The sequence below is a fragment of the Limulus polyphemus genome, unplaced genomic scaffold, assembly GCF_000517525.1.
Source record: "Limulus polyphemus unplaced genomic scaffold, Limulus_polyphemus-2.1.2 Scaffold700, whole genome shotgun sequence".
NCBI lineage: Eukaryota > Metazoa > Arthropoda > Merostomata > Xiphosura > Limulidae > Limulus > Limulus polyphemus.
Window position 1 is genome coordinate 275,084 of NW_013666310.1, and position 17,854 is coordinate 292,937.

The 17,854-nt window shown below is 33.1% G+C and overlaps 1 protein-coding gene across 1 annotated transcript in view; it reads right to left on the minus strand.

Annotated features, from left to right (window-relative positions):
* The window catches only part of LOC106460063 (transmembrane protein 135-like), a 63,535-nt gene that overhangs the window by 11,136 nt on the left and 34,545 nt on the right, over positions 1–17,854 (minus strand). Inside the window, exons 8-11 of the mRNA XM_022386678.1 lie at positions 15,467–15,761; positions 7,895–8,062; positions 3,846–3,986; positions 2,546–2,644 (exon numbers count right to left, since the gene is read on the minus strand). Of these exons, the coding sequence (XP_022242386.1) occupies positions 2,546–2,644; positions 3,846–3,986; positions 7,895–8,062; positions 15,467–15,761 (703 nt within the window). The remainder of the gene's footprint in view (positions 1–2,545; positions 2,645–3,845; positions 3,987–7,894; positions 8,063–15,466; positions 15,762–17,854) is intronic.

Here is a 17,854-nt window from a genome sequence, read left to right on the forward strand (position 1 = left end):
TGTATCAATCTAGTTGGCAAAAATCATAAATTAGATACATATCAGCATTTATTTAACTACTAAATATAAATTATCATAGCTCAGTTTTAGATCATTTGAAAGTGTAATACATCAAAGGATCAAGAAGGAGTAATGACTAGCATGAAAATTTTATAGATGGTGGAACAGCTCTCATTGCAGAATTGTTGCCAGGGGAATCTGGTGATGTTGCTGAACAGGTCTGCAAAGCACAGACATATATTTCCAACATCCTAGAAACACTTCTTCCTTCAAGAAGTGATTCTGATGCAGATCTGTTAAATACACTAAGGAGGCTTTTGCCAGCTTGTGTAACAGCAAAAACTGTGCAAAAGACCCCAGCAGCAATGGTAACACTGTCTCCACACAGTATGCAAACAATATGAATTGTTTCGCCTCACACCACCATATATGATGACAGAAGATCAAGCACAAAAGAGTCAACGATGAGTGCACGCTTGACTGTCACTCAACGGTTGCAGCATTTCAGAATATCACCCATGACCAGCAGCAGAAATTTTTAAGAAGGTCTGCAGATATCGGGAGCCAACTGAAACCTATATCAAGGAAGAGCATTTGCTGTTAAATTTTTCACTGTTAGATCACTTTAAGTATTCTATAAAACATACTCTTGAGTTTTAACATCTTCAATAGTGTTTATTTCATTTCTTCGTGTAATTATGGTACTTTTAATATTTTTGTTATAATTGAACCTAAATAAATATATGTATATATGCCCTTTTTGGATATGGCCCATTACAATAAAGTGTTTTAAAAAAGCCCTGATACAAATTTAATAATTATTATATGTTTGACATAAATCAGGAATTGTGTTGTGGAAAGCATTATATGTACTTAATAATATACATGTATTTAAAAAAAATCAACATTTGATAGTACATAATAACTTTTTAAAAATGAGACTGTCCCAAGTCTCAAAATACAATAAAAAATACCTTAACATAAAATACAAAGTTAAGTTCTACAAAATTAAGTTTATAATTATATTCATTTGTTGTAATACTTTTTTTTTCAGTTCATGGTCAAACCTGAGACCAGTTGTATGCTACAGGAGTGCTCTACCAAGCAAAAAAGTTAACTAACAAGCAATTGCTAATAAGGCACTTTAACAACTCAAACCACCCTATTTTTTCCCTCTCACAAACAAGACCCATCCTTGGGCCTTGTTCCAGGGTCATGGTAGGACAAATTAGGCATCATTCATCCACATTTATTTTATTTTTTTTCCTCAGCTTGGAGAAGAACCTAAGATTTCATATGCCAGACAAGTGCTCTACCAACAGAACTAAAGGTTTAAGTCACTGGTTATTGCAAGTAAGACACTTTTTAATATTTCAAACTACCACACATTTACAATTACTATCTATTACTAGTGCCTCTTTGACCTATGATTTTTATCAAATAACATTTCTGGAAAATTCCAGAACTTCCCACTTAATAAATTACATCTTTCAATGAAATTGTACATTTTTTTTCTTACATGTTTTTTTTATAAGTTAGCCGCAACACCAGAGTGCTTTCCAACCTATTCACATAGAAAACTTACATTTGTGCGCAATTAAAAACAATGTCATCTAAAAAATAAACAGAAAAATTTCACTAAGCTATAATAATGATTAAGCTGCATTTCCTTCAAAGTATTTCTAACAAAATTATATTTTAAAACCTCAGTTTAAGAATAAAGAAGCACACTGAATTTTTTCTTCACAGAAGTACTGCTAAACAAAATACTAACTATGGACAGGCTTGGCATACTAATTTCCTGTTTTTGTTTTTTTCCTAGAGATTGATGACTATCATCCTCAAACACAAAGCATATACAAAAAGATGTAAGCATACACATTTTGATGAACATACAAAGAAATGTGTATTACAAAAGAAATAAAATTTGCTTTTAAATAAATTAGTCCTTGCATATCAATTAAGTTAATAATGCTTGGAGACAGCTTGTATGGGTAATGAAGAAAAACTTTAATATAAGTTTAACATAACAGCAAATGTACAATGTTTCAACAAAGTTTTGTCATAATTAAGTTGCTCAAAACATGATAAAACTCGAGAACAGATTCAGATTAAAAATACAGATATACTGAAAAAAATTATTCATTTAAAATCATTATTTTATAATAAGTTGGTCCCTTATATGGTTTTGAGCACTAAAAAATATCTTCGTTTGGGTTTATTTTTTTAATCTGGAGCAGATATTTGGTATATCTTGTACATGGCAGATCTGGTTTCACTGGTCTTAGAAATATTTGTAAAATTAAAATCACAAGACTATGAAAACAAACACAACACAGCATCTGATTAAGAATATAGCAATGACTCTACCTGGAGTTAAAGAATCATAATATATATACACACACACATCAAATAATAAATATGCCCCCTGGTTGCTCAGCAGTAAGTCTGAGTTCTGATAGCTAATAACCAAGTTTTGATACACAGGTAGTTCATTGTGTAGCTTTGTGCTTATTAACAAATTAATAATAAACGAAACACCTACTGCATAAAACAGTAACGCTGTAGAAGCAGCATAGAGTATTAAGATGGAACCAGGAATAGAAGGAAGTACTCTCTTTTTTACTCCAATAGTATAGACAATCTGTAAAAAAACAAGAATTTTTAAAGATATGCTTACTAAGTAAAAACAAACAAACTAAAAGAATCCAACAAAACTTAATTTATGAAAATAATAACAAGTTCTTTTAAACATTTATTAACAAATACTAACATTTCGCTAAAATATATACTTATATGTAGTTAGAAAAAGATATCAGGTTTTTAACAGTGATAATACGTAAAGTAAAATTTGAGCAAAATGTACATTAACTTTGAAAAATAAATACCATAATTTTTTTCTAAAAAAAGATAGATAAAATTAAAAACAGTTTAAACAAAGGATTGTATGGTTACAAATTTAGTTTTATCTTTGTGAACTATCCGCATGCACCATATATAAATTGCTATATTAAACAAATCACATTATTTATACACAAACACACACAGGTTTTTTAACAACATAAAATAAGATAAATATTTCTACAGCAAAGTATCAGATACTCACATTTCTTCAGTATTCATGTTTGTTTTTCATTTATCACCCTTAGATTTACTATGCTTCTCACTGATTTTAATATTACATACATTTAAATTACACAAATATAAGTACTTTCTATCTAATATAAAAGCCTGATTAAATGGTAACATTTATATGAACATGTAAAGTGAAAAAAATAAATTTCTGTATTGTGACCTGTACCACCACACTAGATGCAAAACAAAACCTGAATTATATTTTTCCTCTTTGATACACCTATAGTTTATCCATTAAAACAAAATGTATTGTACATTCTTCTAGTCTCACATGTAATCAGTTTCAGAATATCCATTCATTTCAGGTTTTAAAAAAAAAATAGTTACTTTAATTAAAACAAATGTCATTAATTAAACGTACATAGCTCACAAGCTAGACAAAATATTTTTAAATGAAGTAAATAGACTCGGAGTTATGACACAGTTTTCAATTTATATAATAATAAATCACTAGATGTCTTATTCACATACATCTATCCACCCTTCACATACATCTATCCACCCTTCACATACATCTATCCACCCATTTTAGTCTTTTCTATACAAATAAATATAACATCTCCTATTACCTTTCTTAGTATTATATAAATCTACATTCAATAAACTATTATTTAAACATCCACCTATTGCTAATCGGTACATAAATAACTTTAGTTTTTAAATATTCATTTATTTACATATAATGAACTCTAGATAAGCTGTTTACCAACCTCAACAGCCTTCCATGCTAAATACAAGGCCACAGTTGAGTTAGGATTAATTAACATCGTCAACCCTGCCAAGAGTCCAGCTGGAATGGCATGCCACTCACTGTCCTTATTGTGAACCCACCTCAGTAGACAACTTACAAGCTTTAAGTAGGTAATAAAATATATATGTTACCTGGGTTCAACATAATGCACCTTGATTACATGAATGAAATATGCAACCAATTTCTAATTACTGCGAGACATTCAAAATGGAGCAAATACATATAAAAATTTTACTATCCACTCTACAAATCTGCTGTTATTTTAATTTTTTAAACTATACCTTATAGATTAGACCAAAATCTATACATTCACACACAGTCCTAAATGAAAGTCAACAAGTATACATAGCATACAATAATGTTTTATTACTTATTATTACCACTAGGTCTAGAATTCAAAATTATGTTTTAAAATATCAGCAAATTGTTTGAGAATAACCTTTATGATAAATTCAAGATTAATCATATCTATACAAGTATAACCTGTACTTTCATATCAACAATATATTTTGTAGATTTCCCATTCTTTTACAGATCAATTCCATTATTTATTTTACTTGTTTTGGGAAGTTATTCATAATTTCACAAACAAGATAGGCAACACTGTTAACCAGTTACAAAAGACAGTACTAGATTTGAACATCAGCTACTGTAACAGAATCACTCAAAATGTCATTTACTATGTCGAACACCAATGTGTCAAAAGAAACAGAAGGTAGTTCATGACCTATGGTAACAAATTGCACAATTAGTTAACTTACTCCTGCTCATAATCTTGGCTTGTGATTAAACATGTTAAAAGCCCTGACCAACTTCTTGTAATTAAATTATAGTGTGATAATTTTAAAGTATAAATGATCTAAAAAATTACTACTTTTTGGAGAGTTACAGTAAAAGACTTTCAGACACAAGTTTTCCTATTTTCCAATTACAAAAACAAGCATTTTGGTAGCTTAGTGGTTAAATCATTTGTCTGTGGATCTAAAGATTGCAGGGGCACCCACACTACCATGTCCTGCAACTAAGGCTTTACGTGTTTAGTGTAGAGGGAGGGGAGTCTAAGCTATTAGCCAGTGCTATTATTTCTCTAATGTGCACCTTTGCCTTTTAACAAAAATCATTGTCATGATGGTTCATAGTCTACATGATCACCTAAGTCTAATTATTAACTAGTAACTAATTAAGAAATTAGCCCACTTTGTAAAAAAGGAAGTGCAATAACCTCATAAGAAACAATGATAAGTTTGGATGTGTTCAACCTCTTCACTAATGTACCAATTGGAGACAGAAAAATACTCTGCCAACAGCATGAGAATGACAAAATTCTTAAGGAACAAACCCAATTGGCAATCTCCATGATAACAGAATAAACAACCTTGTGTATCAACCCAGCCTGTTTCCAATATTAAAATAACTACTAACAAGCCTATCTACTGGCTCACCCTTATCTCTAATACTCAGTAATTTCTACATGGAACATTTCAAAGTTAATGCCCTAAAAACAATTCCTCTCATTCCAAGATTTGGCTTGGGTATATTAATGATACATTTGTAATATGGGTATAAAATACATACAAGATTTAAGAATTCATGAACTACCAGAGCAAACAACATCCCACAATGCAATTCATATTGTAAATACACAATAATAAACTCCCATTCTTTGATATGACAGTCACTAAGACAAATAACACAGGAAACCCAAGAATGTGTGTAAGTACCTCAACTATAAAAAAAAATCAAACCACTCCAAGTGTAAAGACAGGCTTCAAAGACTGCCTAAATACTAGAATGGACAAGATTTGTTATACCAAATGTAAGCAGGAAGAAAAAACACGTCTCTACAATCCTTCTCAGCAATGGTTTTACCAAAAATACTAGACAAAGATAAAGAAGATAAAAACAAGGAATATATGAAAATAAAATAAAAGATATTAGAGCCATATTTCCTTATGTCAGAGGTCTCTCTAAAAACATACTAATGTATAAATAGTTGACTTTTGCAGGTAGCTTGCTTTGATCAGAAATTAATATTAATACAGATGATATGTAAACAACATAAAGTCAAAACAGTAGTCGGAAGCTACAACACAATATAATCATGCTTAGTACACATCAAAACACCTAAAAACCTGATGGAGAAGAAAAGCCAGTTATATCATCTTCTGTGAATGTGAATTTCAATACATTGGAGAAACCAAAAGTCAACAAAAGTTAGAATTCCAAAGCATAATAGATACACAGGACTTAGTAATACTCATCTATCTGCAATAGCCTGTCATGCCACAAAAGACTATATGATAAACTCAATAATAATAAAATAACAGGATATGGACCACATAAGGGAAAAAGAAAGAGAAAAGAAGCCTACTACATCCAACCAACTGATAACACACTGGATAATCCTCTTAAAAACTTTAAAATAGCTAAGTTGGTTAAGTTCTAATGAGGAAGACACCAGTCAAGTGGATAAGTCACCAGACTTTCCATCAAGGATCCCCACGATTTAATCCTGGCCACCACCAACACAGAAACAGTCCTCTTCAGGACATCTCTAAGGATGGCAGCAGGTTAGTTACCAATGCTAGAATAAAAATAATTCAAAATTACTATTTTGTTGAAACTAATAACAATTGTAACAAACCTGTTCATCTGTTGACATGGTGGGAATATGGGTTAATATAGGTTAAGGGTGGTCAGAAACTTCTGTTTCTTTTCACCCTACTACATGGTTTCGATTTTAAGTGATGCCCGACTTTTTGAATCTCATAGGAGACAATAATTAAATGTCATTTTCTATGGTTAACAGAAGTATGTAAGACATGGAGAGAAGGTAAGAGAGCTTCTGTGGTGAAAACGTTGAGTCTTGTGTTTTTTTCTGGTGTAAGGAGAACACGTGCTTATGTTGATACACATGGTTTAAGAGTAGAACTGGAGGTGACGTCATCCTGCTTTGGTTGGTGTAGAGCTATTTTTTTAGGAGAGTCGGGAGATGCAGCTCAAGTATGCCTGCTTCTGAATTAAGTGCTGGACATTTTTTTCACTGATGAGATATTTTTTATTTTATTATCTGATTTTGTAAAATTTCAATATTAAAATTTTGGTTTTGCAATAACAATTTGGAGAGAGAAATAATTGAAACTAGATTTAAATAATAATCTGATCATTTTAAACAAGAAAGGATGTTTAACATTTTATGGTATGGTCCTTTTCAGGGATGGGATTTATGAATCCTAATCTTACGAATTTGGTTGTCGGGGGAAACGGGAGTACCTCAAGAAAACACACTTTCACTGGTAAGGAACCAATTGTAACAAATGTCACCTAGACACCTGTTTTAAAGTGGTATTCCACAGACAAACAAATCTGTATTTCTCAGTACACTGATGTCCGATGAAGGCTCACAAATGAAAGAAAAGTATCTTACAGTACAGAAAAGTCCATGTATAATTCTACATAAAACTAACACTGTTGTCTCAGACTTTACACCACTTAGATTTTACTTTCAGCACTAGCTTTTAGGTAGCTCTGAGTGATAATTTCATCCAAGTCACCCACCATAAATCTAATATATTACTGATACAGCAAGACACCGTTACTTAGGGGGTATACTAACATTTCCAGGTTATTCTTCAAAAGATATATTTAATTAATTCGACACTAATATCTCAAACCTTGAAACTTTGATTTCATTTTCAGCTCTGGCTATACACAGTAACAGCTCTATACTTGTTATTATAATCATCTATGACAAAATCATATATCTAAAGACAAAGTAAAACAAAAATATTACGAGTCAAAGAACTTGAGTATTAAATGCTGGAAAAAAGAAAAGAAAATCATTTTGTCTTTTGTAACTTACTTTAAAATTATTAAAAGCGTATGCTAAGAGAGCCTTGACAGGAACTATAAAAGTATTTACAATCAAACTTTTGTTTATTAATGGCCAAAATACAAATCTATGACCAAGCACTCAACAATAAATAAAACAGTAAAGTTAACTCATACCTTGAATATTCCAAAAAATCCTCCCACACTTAGTCCCACACTTAAATTCTGTTTATTAGTAAGAAGTCTGAGAATGAGAGATGGATTTTTGATGATATGTTGGAAAGATGAGAAGATATGCATGGCAGTACGTGCACTATAACCCACAAGAAAAGGTTGGAGAAATCCCTGAAAAAACATATTTGACAATCAGTTTCAGAAAATATAATTATTTCATATAAGCAACAATGATACTTGAATATCAAAAATATGATTGTGTCTACTATAGATATTTATATACAAGTGACATAAGATAAACAAAAAAGTAATGAGAAAATCAATTTCTAACAATCAACTTTTTTACAACTTCTGTTTTACAATTTCCAAAAGTAAACTGCAAAGCCAAATTACCACTATTCAAATTAAAATTAGATTTTTGGTATAAAAAATATATTTAAAAATCATTAAAACATATTCAACAACAGAGATAACAAGTTGCAGAAATACCATGACAAGCAGTCCACAAAAACGTTACATCTATTTTCATTCTGTTGCAAATTTGAACAAACATGGTCCTAAAGTACTCTACTTCGAACTGTTTTTGCCATGCTACAGATTTTATACTCAAAATTCATTTTTCACTTTTGAAACAGAATGAATATAAGTATTGCTCATTGATTTCCAACTTTTTCCCCACACCCTGTTCCCCTACTGATTATGCACTGAAACATATAGACACTGCATTCAAACAAAAGAGCCACTATCAATTTTCAGAAACACTTCATGATTCCTACACAAAAACAAAGTATATAACACACTAAGCATATTTTGGCTTAAACACCTTGACAGTGGTTAATAACATATAAGAATATCTCTTGATTATAAGCTAGGTTTCATATAATAAAAGTACAGATGACATCCGTCATAAATTATTTAAACCACTGAAGATAAGTATGTCTTCCTTCACACGTGACATCATAAAATTTAAACCATAATTATTTCACTTTATAAAACAAAATCATACACTACTGTTACTACTTTGTTTACCTCTAGTTAACAAAACTAGCATAAAATATCTGCATTCTGCTGTGGGGATCAAAGACCACTCGTGATTCATAGAAGCTTCAATGTACCAATCAGTCTCCCTCATTAACCCCAATTACTTCTGTAGTAACCCCGGGAGAGAGAGGGACATACCCAAAGACAAACATGTTAGAGAACCATCTGTGGTTTATGAGCACATGTGCCACTTTTGGTCCTACTAGCTTGGAAGTGAGGATATGAACATAGTTACAAACATTGCACCATTGGAATCCCAAGGAGGACTAGGAAAATGATACTAGATTCAGGTTCAGTAACTATAAAAACATACTCCTAGACTCCCATAATTCCTGGATGCATTTTTGCCATCATTTGTAAGAAGGGCTACACCATGTAAATAATACTACCCCCTCAGACCACCCAACTCTGCCTGCCAAGATTGGTCTTGCTATCTCTAAAACTGTGGTAACAGTTCATAGACAAACACAGCATAAATTAATGTAGGATAAGCAGAATAAACCATGTTAGAATGAGCAGAGCAAGTATTGAAAACAAAAGAATGACTGATAATAACACCTATGCTGAATCTCTCTTTTTTTTTTCTTCTGTATTTTCAGTATTTCTGATAGATACTTACTTCCACACACAGTTTAGCAATCCATGCAAGTCTCTTTCTCAAACACACTGAGGAACTACTAGCCTTAAGACAACTCTCACTTAATTTCACATGATTTTTATGATAATTATGATAGATATGTATAAACCACCAGGAAAGTGCACAGTAGCCATACAAAAACATCCCGTCTCAACTACTACATTTAGTGCGGGCTTTAGACAAAGCATACCTGACCAGAAAACACCCACCACTAGGTGGGATCCATAAAAAAACTTAGGGAAACTAAAAAAAAAAACATAAAAGAACTAAAATGAGCAGACTTACCCCAGGTAAAGGCAAACAGACATATGCAGAATCATCATGGGAGAAGGACAATATTATCCAGAGGAAGAAACAGCCAAATCCTACAGATAATGAGTGATAAAGGTATTGGGAGTTGTCCACATACCAGCCTAGACAATTTCTTCCAAAGGGAGGTAAAATCAAGCAGAGACATTGTGGAGACTGCAACTTTCCATGGACAAGTCCAAATATGCCATCCTGATGAGTTGATGTACCCAAACAGTGAAAGCTACTGGAAATAGATCATGGGAAACAGAATGGTTCCCAGGAATAAATAGTTGGGAACATGAACCATGAAAAGAGGCAGTACAAGCCACATAACACCTCATAGATCGAACTGAACAAAAAAACCTATTTGAATCAGAACAGGAGTACAAAACAAGGAAATGGGCGATAAAGAAAACCACCTTCCTGGGCCACTTAGGTCTTAGGCAAGAAGGACCAGTCGGAGTAGAGGATCACAGAAAAGGAATGGTAAGGGGTAAAAGAAACATTAATGGCATAAATAACAGAAAGATGGTATGACAAAGGAGGAGAAAATGTTCCAGAAGTGGGGGGAAAAAAAGGTGTTTGATAGGGCTGCCTGATAACTAGACACAGTCGAAATCGACAAGCCCTGGTCAAACAACCAGGTGAAGAATTGGTTAAGCTAAGGAACAGAAGGACAGGAGGGAAGGAAGCCATGGCAAAGAGACCAACATTGGAAGGTAGACCAACACCATTGGTAAATGGTCAAGGAAAGGAAAGACACTACACAAGGAGTCAGTCCCTGCACTGAAGCAAGGAACCAGGCAAAAGTCAAACGTGAAGACGGAGTTCGGTAACATCGGGATGAACTACATCTGATCGAGGTTGACGGAGGAGAGACTGAGACAGAGGTAATGGCAGGGGACCTTGTACATGTAAAGGCCAAAGCAGAGAGAACCAAGGCTGTGCAGGCAAATACTGAGCAATCAGAAGGATGAAACAAGGAGTGGTCTGGATGAGGGATAGAACTTTAGATAGAAGTTGGATCAGAGGTTAAGCATAGATTTGTAAACCCATCCAATCCTGACTGAATGCATCTACACCCAGAGCTGATGGGTATAGAACGGGAGACTAAAAGGAAAGAAGTTTAATGTCCCAGTGTGTGGCAAAGGCATCAATAAGCAGTGTCTCCAGTTGAGAGCATACCCACCAAAAAAACCTGTGTTGGGACAAGATAAAAGATCTGCAACCAGATTCATGGTTCCAGGAACATGGCAAGCTAACACCACCATGTTTTGATCGTGGGCCCAGAAAAGAAGGTCCAGAGTCCAAAAACACAGAGATCTGGCTTTGGTTCCATCTTGCTTGGTGATATAATTGATGACCATGGAATTGTTGGAGTGGACCATAACCACCTACCCCTACAGGAGTGGAAGGAAATGGGTCAAAGGACAACAGACTGCAAAAAGCTTGAAGATGCTGATAGGGAGTGCAGATGCCTCTACAGACCACAGACCAGAAATCTCTTGAGAGTTAAGGAAAGCCCCCACCCCATCAATGATGCATCCATGAACAGATGTGGAGGAATGAGAACCCTCACCATAGCCTGATTCCTGACCACTAAGCTAGGTCTACTCTGATCACAGAAGGAAGGGTAACAGGATGGTCCAAGGGATCCAGTGAGAAGTTCTACTGATCGAGATGGATTCCTATCTTTATATTACCATTTCTCCTAAGTCATGTCGTTTTCTATGGTTTGTCCACAAGGGTTAAGTGTTCCAGTTCAAGGCACTGATTTTTTTGTGTCTCTTCAGCTCCTTATGTGTTTTGTGAAGTGATTTGCTCATTTGCTCGTCATCTTCACTCATTGGGTCTTTGTACTCATCATTATATGGATCACTGGTTCCTGCTTGCCCATTCCCATTTGCAATCAGTGAATCACACACATCTGTTTCTACAGGTAACAGCATGAGTGGGTTTGTTGATAAAGTTAGAGAAGTCTATTCTTACCCCCCACTCAATACATGGTTTATTTGGGGGGGGGTCTTCAATTCACAGCTCAGTCAGACCCTTACCTTTCCTTCTCTTATGGCTCAAGAGGTTCTATCTATTTTGGGGATGTGGGCTTCCTTGGACACTTCCATTCAAGACTTCCTATGCAAAGGAGCTATTGAGCAGGTGGTTCCTACTCATCTGGGTTTTTATTCCTGTCTCTATGGTCCCCCAAAAGACGGGCAATTGGAGATAAATTATAGATCAATCCTGGCAGAATACTCTTCTGAAGCCCCCTCCATTTCATCATGGATCCCTATCTCTCACTTCAGTGGGTGTTTTTCCAGGGACCCTGGATGACCAAATTTGATGTCTCTTGGAAAGACAACTGATAAAGGAATTATCCTAAGGAGGAGGAAAAGAAATTGAGGAAAGAAAATGGAGTGGAGACCAGAACCAAAGGCAGAAAACTTCTGACAAAACCCATGGATTTGTCAGGAAGTGCTGCTACATGTTTCAGAAATAGAGCAATCTGGCACCCTTGGGACAGGGATCCTCTGTTGTGTCAGTGATAATGCTGGCATCTGTCCAAACAGGCATGGATAAAATGAGGATAGGGATGGGAATGCCTTGAGGAAGGTAAAGGATGGGGGTGAGGAAGAAGGAGGGCAGGAAACTAGGATAAGTGAATCCTGGGGTTATGGGAGGATGAGACAAATGTGTGGCTAGGCAGAATAAGAAAGAATGTAACCTAGCTACATCAATCCATGATTCTAGAGTATCTGTACAACCCCCAAAGGTGGAATCACATAGAAAAGGGGCCTATCAGAGATTTCACAGGGAGAAAAAGGGGAGACGAATCCCTTCAAGTCAAAACATCTCTCCCGATAGCTAATGAGCCTCCTAACACTATACTAGGATGAAGTCCAAGTGTGAATCATGTCACACACTCAGGACTAAGTATCAATTTCCATCATTTGAGAATTCATGATAAAAAAATTAAAGCATTTGCAACAAAATCTAATGAAAACTAAAATTAAAGTTTCATTTATGATGGAAATCTTTATAAATTCAACACAGATGAGAAATTTAAACACATCTGTACAACAGAATGCCAAGGAGAAGAATGAAGTTTTAAGAGTGCAAGCACATGGGGAGAGTTGTTGCACACGGAAATGTTTCTTCCTCCTTTTGTTGGAGGGCTTTTGTCATATGATGACATCATCATCATGTAGTAGCACAATTCATGTACTTAAGAGGGAATTGGATCAAGGCTAGTAGCATGCAAATCTCTTTGGCAGATGAGCTGAGGAGGACAGCTAAACTGTGTGAGGAGGTGAGGTATCATCTTGGAAGAACCAATATGACTGCTGGTAACTCATTCAGTGGTATTCTTAAGCCCTGAATTTTGGTGGGTGGCTAATACTGTTGTGTAGATGTTTGGAGGAAAATATACATCTTGATATAAACGTAACTAATAGTTTGTTTGGTTTAGTTCTTTCAGCCAGTGTTTAAATCTTACTAACATTTTTACAAACTGAAACTTTAAATAGAGTCTGATGAGAATGGATATCATTCTCTCACAGAACATCAAATAAATAAACTACATTCATGAATATAGTTTAAATCCTTTTGAAACTGCAAAAGTAAGTAAACAGTTATTATTAACAATGAGAACTGTTTATTTACCTTTACAGTGAATCACCATGGGTTTTATATTTTTGTTAGTATATTGAATTATGACAGTATTTCTAGTTAGTGTATTCAACTTACTGTTTTCATTAAAGTATACATTATTTTGATTTAGTTTTATTCTGATTTGAATGGTTAATTTATTTAGCCAAAGTTCTAAATAATTTAATATTTATGATTATTTCGGTTAGTTGGTTCTTCTCTATTTTGAGAATTATTATTTCACTTTCATAAATGGTATAAAAATGATTTTGTTTAAATAAAACAAAAAATATCTCATCATTTTTCTCTACTGAAAAATAATTAACATATCAATGCAAATTATATTAAAATCAAAATATAGAATCAAGGTTTCTTAGACTTCGTAGCTTCTTTAAGATATATACACATTATTTAACATGTCTAAACCACTAGTTCTTCAATAAATACTTCATACAGAACAAAACTAAGAACCAAAATTGATTTCTTTAGTTACAATGCCATACATGCAGAACGTTCAAATACTGTGCTAAAGGTTTAACTGTTTTTTGTTTTTTCTAAAACGTAAGTGGTAAATGTAACTGAATGTTCAACAATTACAACATGTACTGTGATATTCAAGTTCACCTATATTCACATTGAACACAATACTCAGGAATCATTTTACAAAAAAGTAAATCAAACATATGGAGCAAAGAAAAACAAACTTAAAAATATATATGAAACAAAGAACAATAAATGTAATTATTTGACAGTGAAAAAACACTAGGGCATTACTAGAAAACACTGACCAGCTTCTATTTGTCTGTAAACTAATTGTATACTAAAAGAGGAATCAACTGCTTTGCTCCACAAAAACCAAAAAAATTTTGTTTATATCATACTTTTAAGTCCTAGTGCAGTATCCAACAATCCCAGACTATGTACGTCAGAAACCATTTCCATTATACTTACTCAATGACAGACTAAATCTTAGCCTGCACTAATTTGTGTAAACCCATCCATTTAGGTATAACTCACACTCTAAGGCAGTGCTTCTCAACTTTTAGTATACTTAGATAACTATTTCAGGTATAATTTTTAACATGTAAGAAAACGTAAACTTACAATTTCACTACTATTCAGTGGTGGAATAGTTTCTATTCAAATTGGATTTAAACTGATGAATAAGAATGGTTTGGTGTATCCTTCATCATTTACTCTTACTAGTACTTTGAAATGTTTATTCTTGATCATTGTATCAGTCTTCTAGCAATTTTTTTATGCTATATTTTGATTGGATGTTGATATAACTGCATTCTTTTATGCACATGATCAGATTACTTTAGTCCAAAAGTGCATAAGGGAGCATCAGTAGCTCAAGATCTTACAGATCTTAGAGAGAAGTCATGAATATGTCAGGGCCTTATCAACATGTACTTTAAGCATGCTATTCTGAAGCCATGCTGCTTCCTGTTCATGGTGTTTATGCTATTGATGAAGAATATCAACTATATTATGATGTAAATCTACCAATAACACAAGTTCATGTACGAGTGTATAATGAATGATCTGTCACTTACATTTCAGATAACATGATGGATCATCAGAAGACTTGATTTACATGACAATTAGCTTTCAGAGAGGAACATTTTATACCATTGTGGTTTTTACTTTATCATAGCTAAAAATATGATTCCAATTATCTTTTAGCTGTTTTGTGCAGTGTGGTATTCTACATCAAACTAGTGTTAACATACTTTCATTGTACGAAGTAACTATCTTATTATGTTATACATGTACTAAGCAGATATGTTTGGGCAACTTCTATAAACAAGATACAGAAGGTAAAATAAACAATAATAAAACTATAGTTACAGATATTGCCTAAGTATGAAACACTCAAAATATATTAATACATTTCCCATTAAAAATAGAACCATTTTAAAGTAGTTACAACCTCTCTTTGAATTTTAAAGACTAACCTTCAATATATACGATGGGCAGCTGAAAGCGTGAGGACAAGAGTGATGATGAGGATGAGTTTTCAGAAAATTAACCAGTGGAGTCTGGCCGAGCTGTTTTCTTCCTTGTTGAAATACTGATGAAATGAAAGTGGCAAAATTTGTAGCAAAATTAACTGCCGTGTTATTCAGAGGCAAAGGTTTCCCATTTATTTTTTTCTGATTTAGAGCCTTAATAACATTGTGCTTCATTTTGCAAGGATCTAAGTGTTCAGAATTTGACTGTAACTTTACTTCTTCAGAACCAAGAAGAAATCTAGATAAAAAAAAAAAATGGAGAAACAAATAAATCATCCAGATAGAGAGATAAAAATCTACACTACAATCCAACTTATGAAGCATAGTTAACTTGATCCTTTAAAAGTTTGGCATTTATTTACAAGATGATTTAAACCCATTCTTAATCATAATATTATTTCTGAATAAAGTGATGCAAATTTTGTGAACTGTAATACAAAAAATATTAGCTCGCATTTGGGTGTTAAACCTCATACCATAACTAGTAGAGTTTTATACTTTTGGAAAATACTGGTTTTAAATCAACAATTATAAGATTTATGTGATAACAACAGCTTTGAGATATAGCACTTGAAACTACAATTCACATGATGAGAACTGACATTACTTGAAACTTCAATCCTCAGCTGCCTATGGTATGGATTTTGTTTTAAGACTCAAGTTGAATTAATGTATCAAATGCAACGATTTGGTTCTTGAAGACAAGCTAAGAGCTATTTTTATAGAAAATTCAACATATAAAAGAAACTAATTATTTTCTTACTAAATCACATGGTTAAAGTAAAAATAAAAGCCAGAAATAACTAGGATGCTTATTATACTCTCATAGATCTTATCAATGAAAGAGTATAATATTGGGTATTATACATTCATTTAATTCTTGAAGAAATGTAATGGACTAGACTAGAGATATAGTGTTAAAAACATGTAACAGCCCTAACATAAAGTCTTATGACAAATATGATTAGTTTACAATTTTTACAACATTTATTACTGTTATTGTTATAGACGTACAAATAATGTACTTTAAAACATTAACAAAGTGTCAAAATTGTTCCTGTAAAATATCATAAACGTGTTTCTAGCTGGAATTTGCCCAGTTCTGAGAGATGCCAGATAGGGCTTTTACTATAATTAGCCTGTCAGATATAAATAACTGTTTAGTGTAGGTATTATTAATAAATTTATTTTGTGAATGAATATTTCATGATGGTTTAGTTTTTTCATAACAAGAGAGTTAAAAGGAATTATTTTGAAGGCAATAGTTGTGACAAGTTTGGTTAAGTAACTCGGTAAAAATTGTACGTTGGGTTTATAGTTAATTGATGTCGAGGCTACCGAATGTCACATGCAATCCAGTCTAGAAAGCCTACATGATAGATGTATAAATAGTGGCAAGCAGATGAAAAAAGAGCAGAAGAGAGTAAAGTCATGGGAAGGAGAAGTTTGGTCAGAGAAAAGTTAAACGCAAAGTTAATCATCATGGGAATGAAATGCATAACGGTTAATATTTTTGAGTGAGATTAACAATTTCATAAGAGATAAGGAGAATAAGTTGTCTAAAGGAAGTTCTAAAGTAAATGAACCAGCCTGAGTGGACTTTGACAAAAAGGCAAACGATTCTTGGAAATACGAAAAAGGAGTAGATAATTTTTGAAGTACAGGATACAACAGCAGTAAATCGACAACAACGTAAGTGAACTATATACAAATAGTATGGTGAGAGAAAAAGTGAAAAATAGTTCAGCTTGTCAACTGAATTCTAAAGCAATAAAATGGGCCTAAGTGGACTTTTGACAAAAAGAAGAGAACTATATAGTGTTTAAGATATAACTATGACCTTCATAGTATAAGGAATTTTTGTACATATGTTAAACTTATTCCAAATTTATATAATATTTTGAAAACAAGTAGAGTGTATGCTGTTGATTTTTCTTTTTAATTTATTCCCAACAAGTCACAGACGACACCTGGAGAAGAATCCTTAGCCCAACACACGCATATATATTTACTTACTATATATCAACTAAAAAGTAAGTACCTGACATAGTCATAACTGATGATGATGGAATACATAGTTATTTGGCCAAATTAAGAGAGATAACACACTTTAGTGATTACTTATTTTTACCCCTCTCTATCCTAAAAATTACTCATCATTAACTGTTTTCATATTATGTGACAAAACTAGTACATGACATAAAACTTTTCACTTATTAAACAAATGTGACAGAAATCTCTTAAACATTAGGTCGTCAAGAAGTTAATGTCGCTTCTTTTTAGATGAAAAATCCCAAACAACTTAAATATCAAAACAAAACATTTATTAAA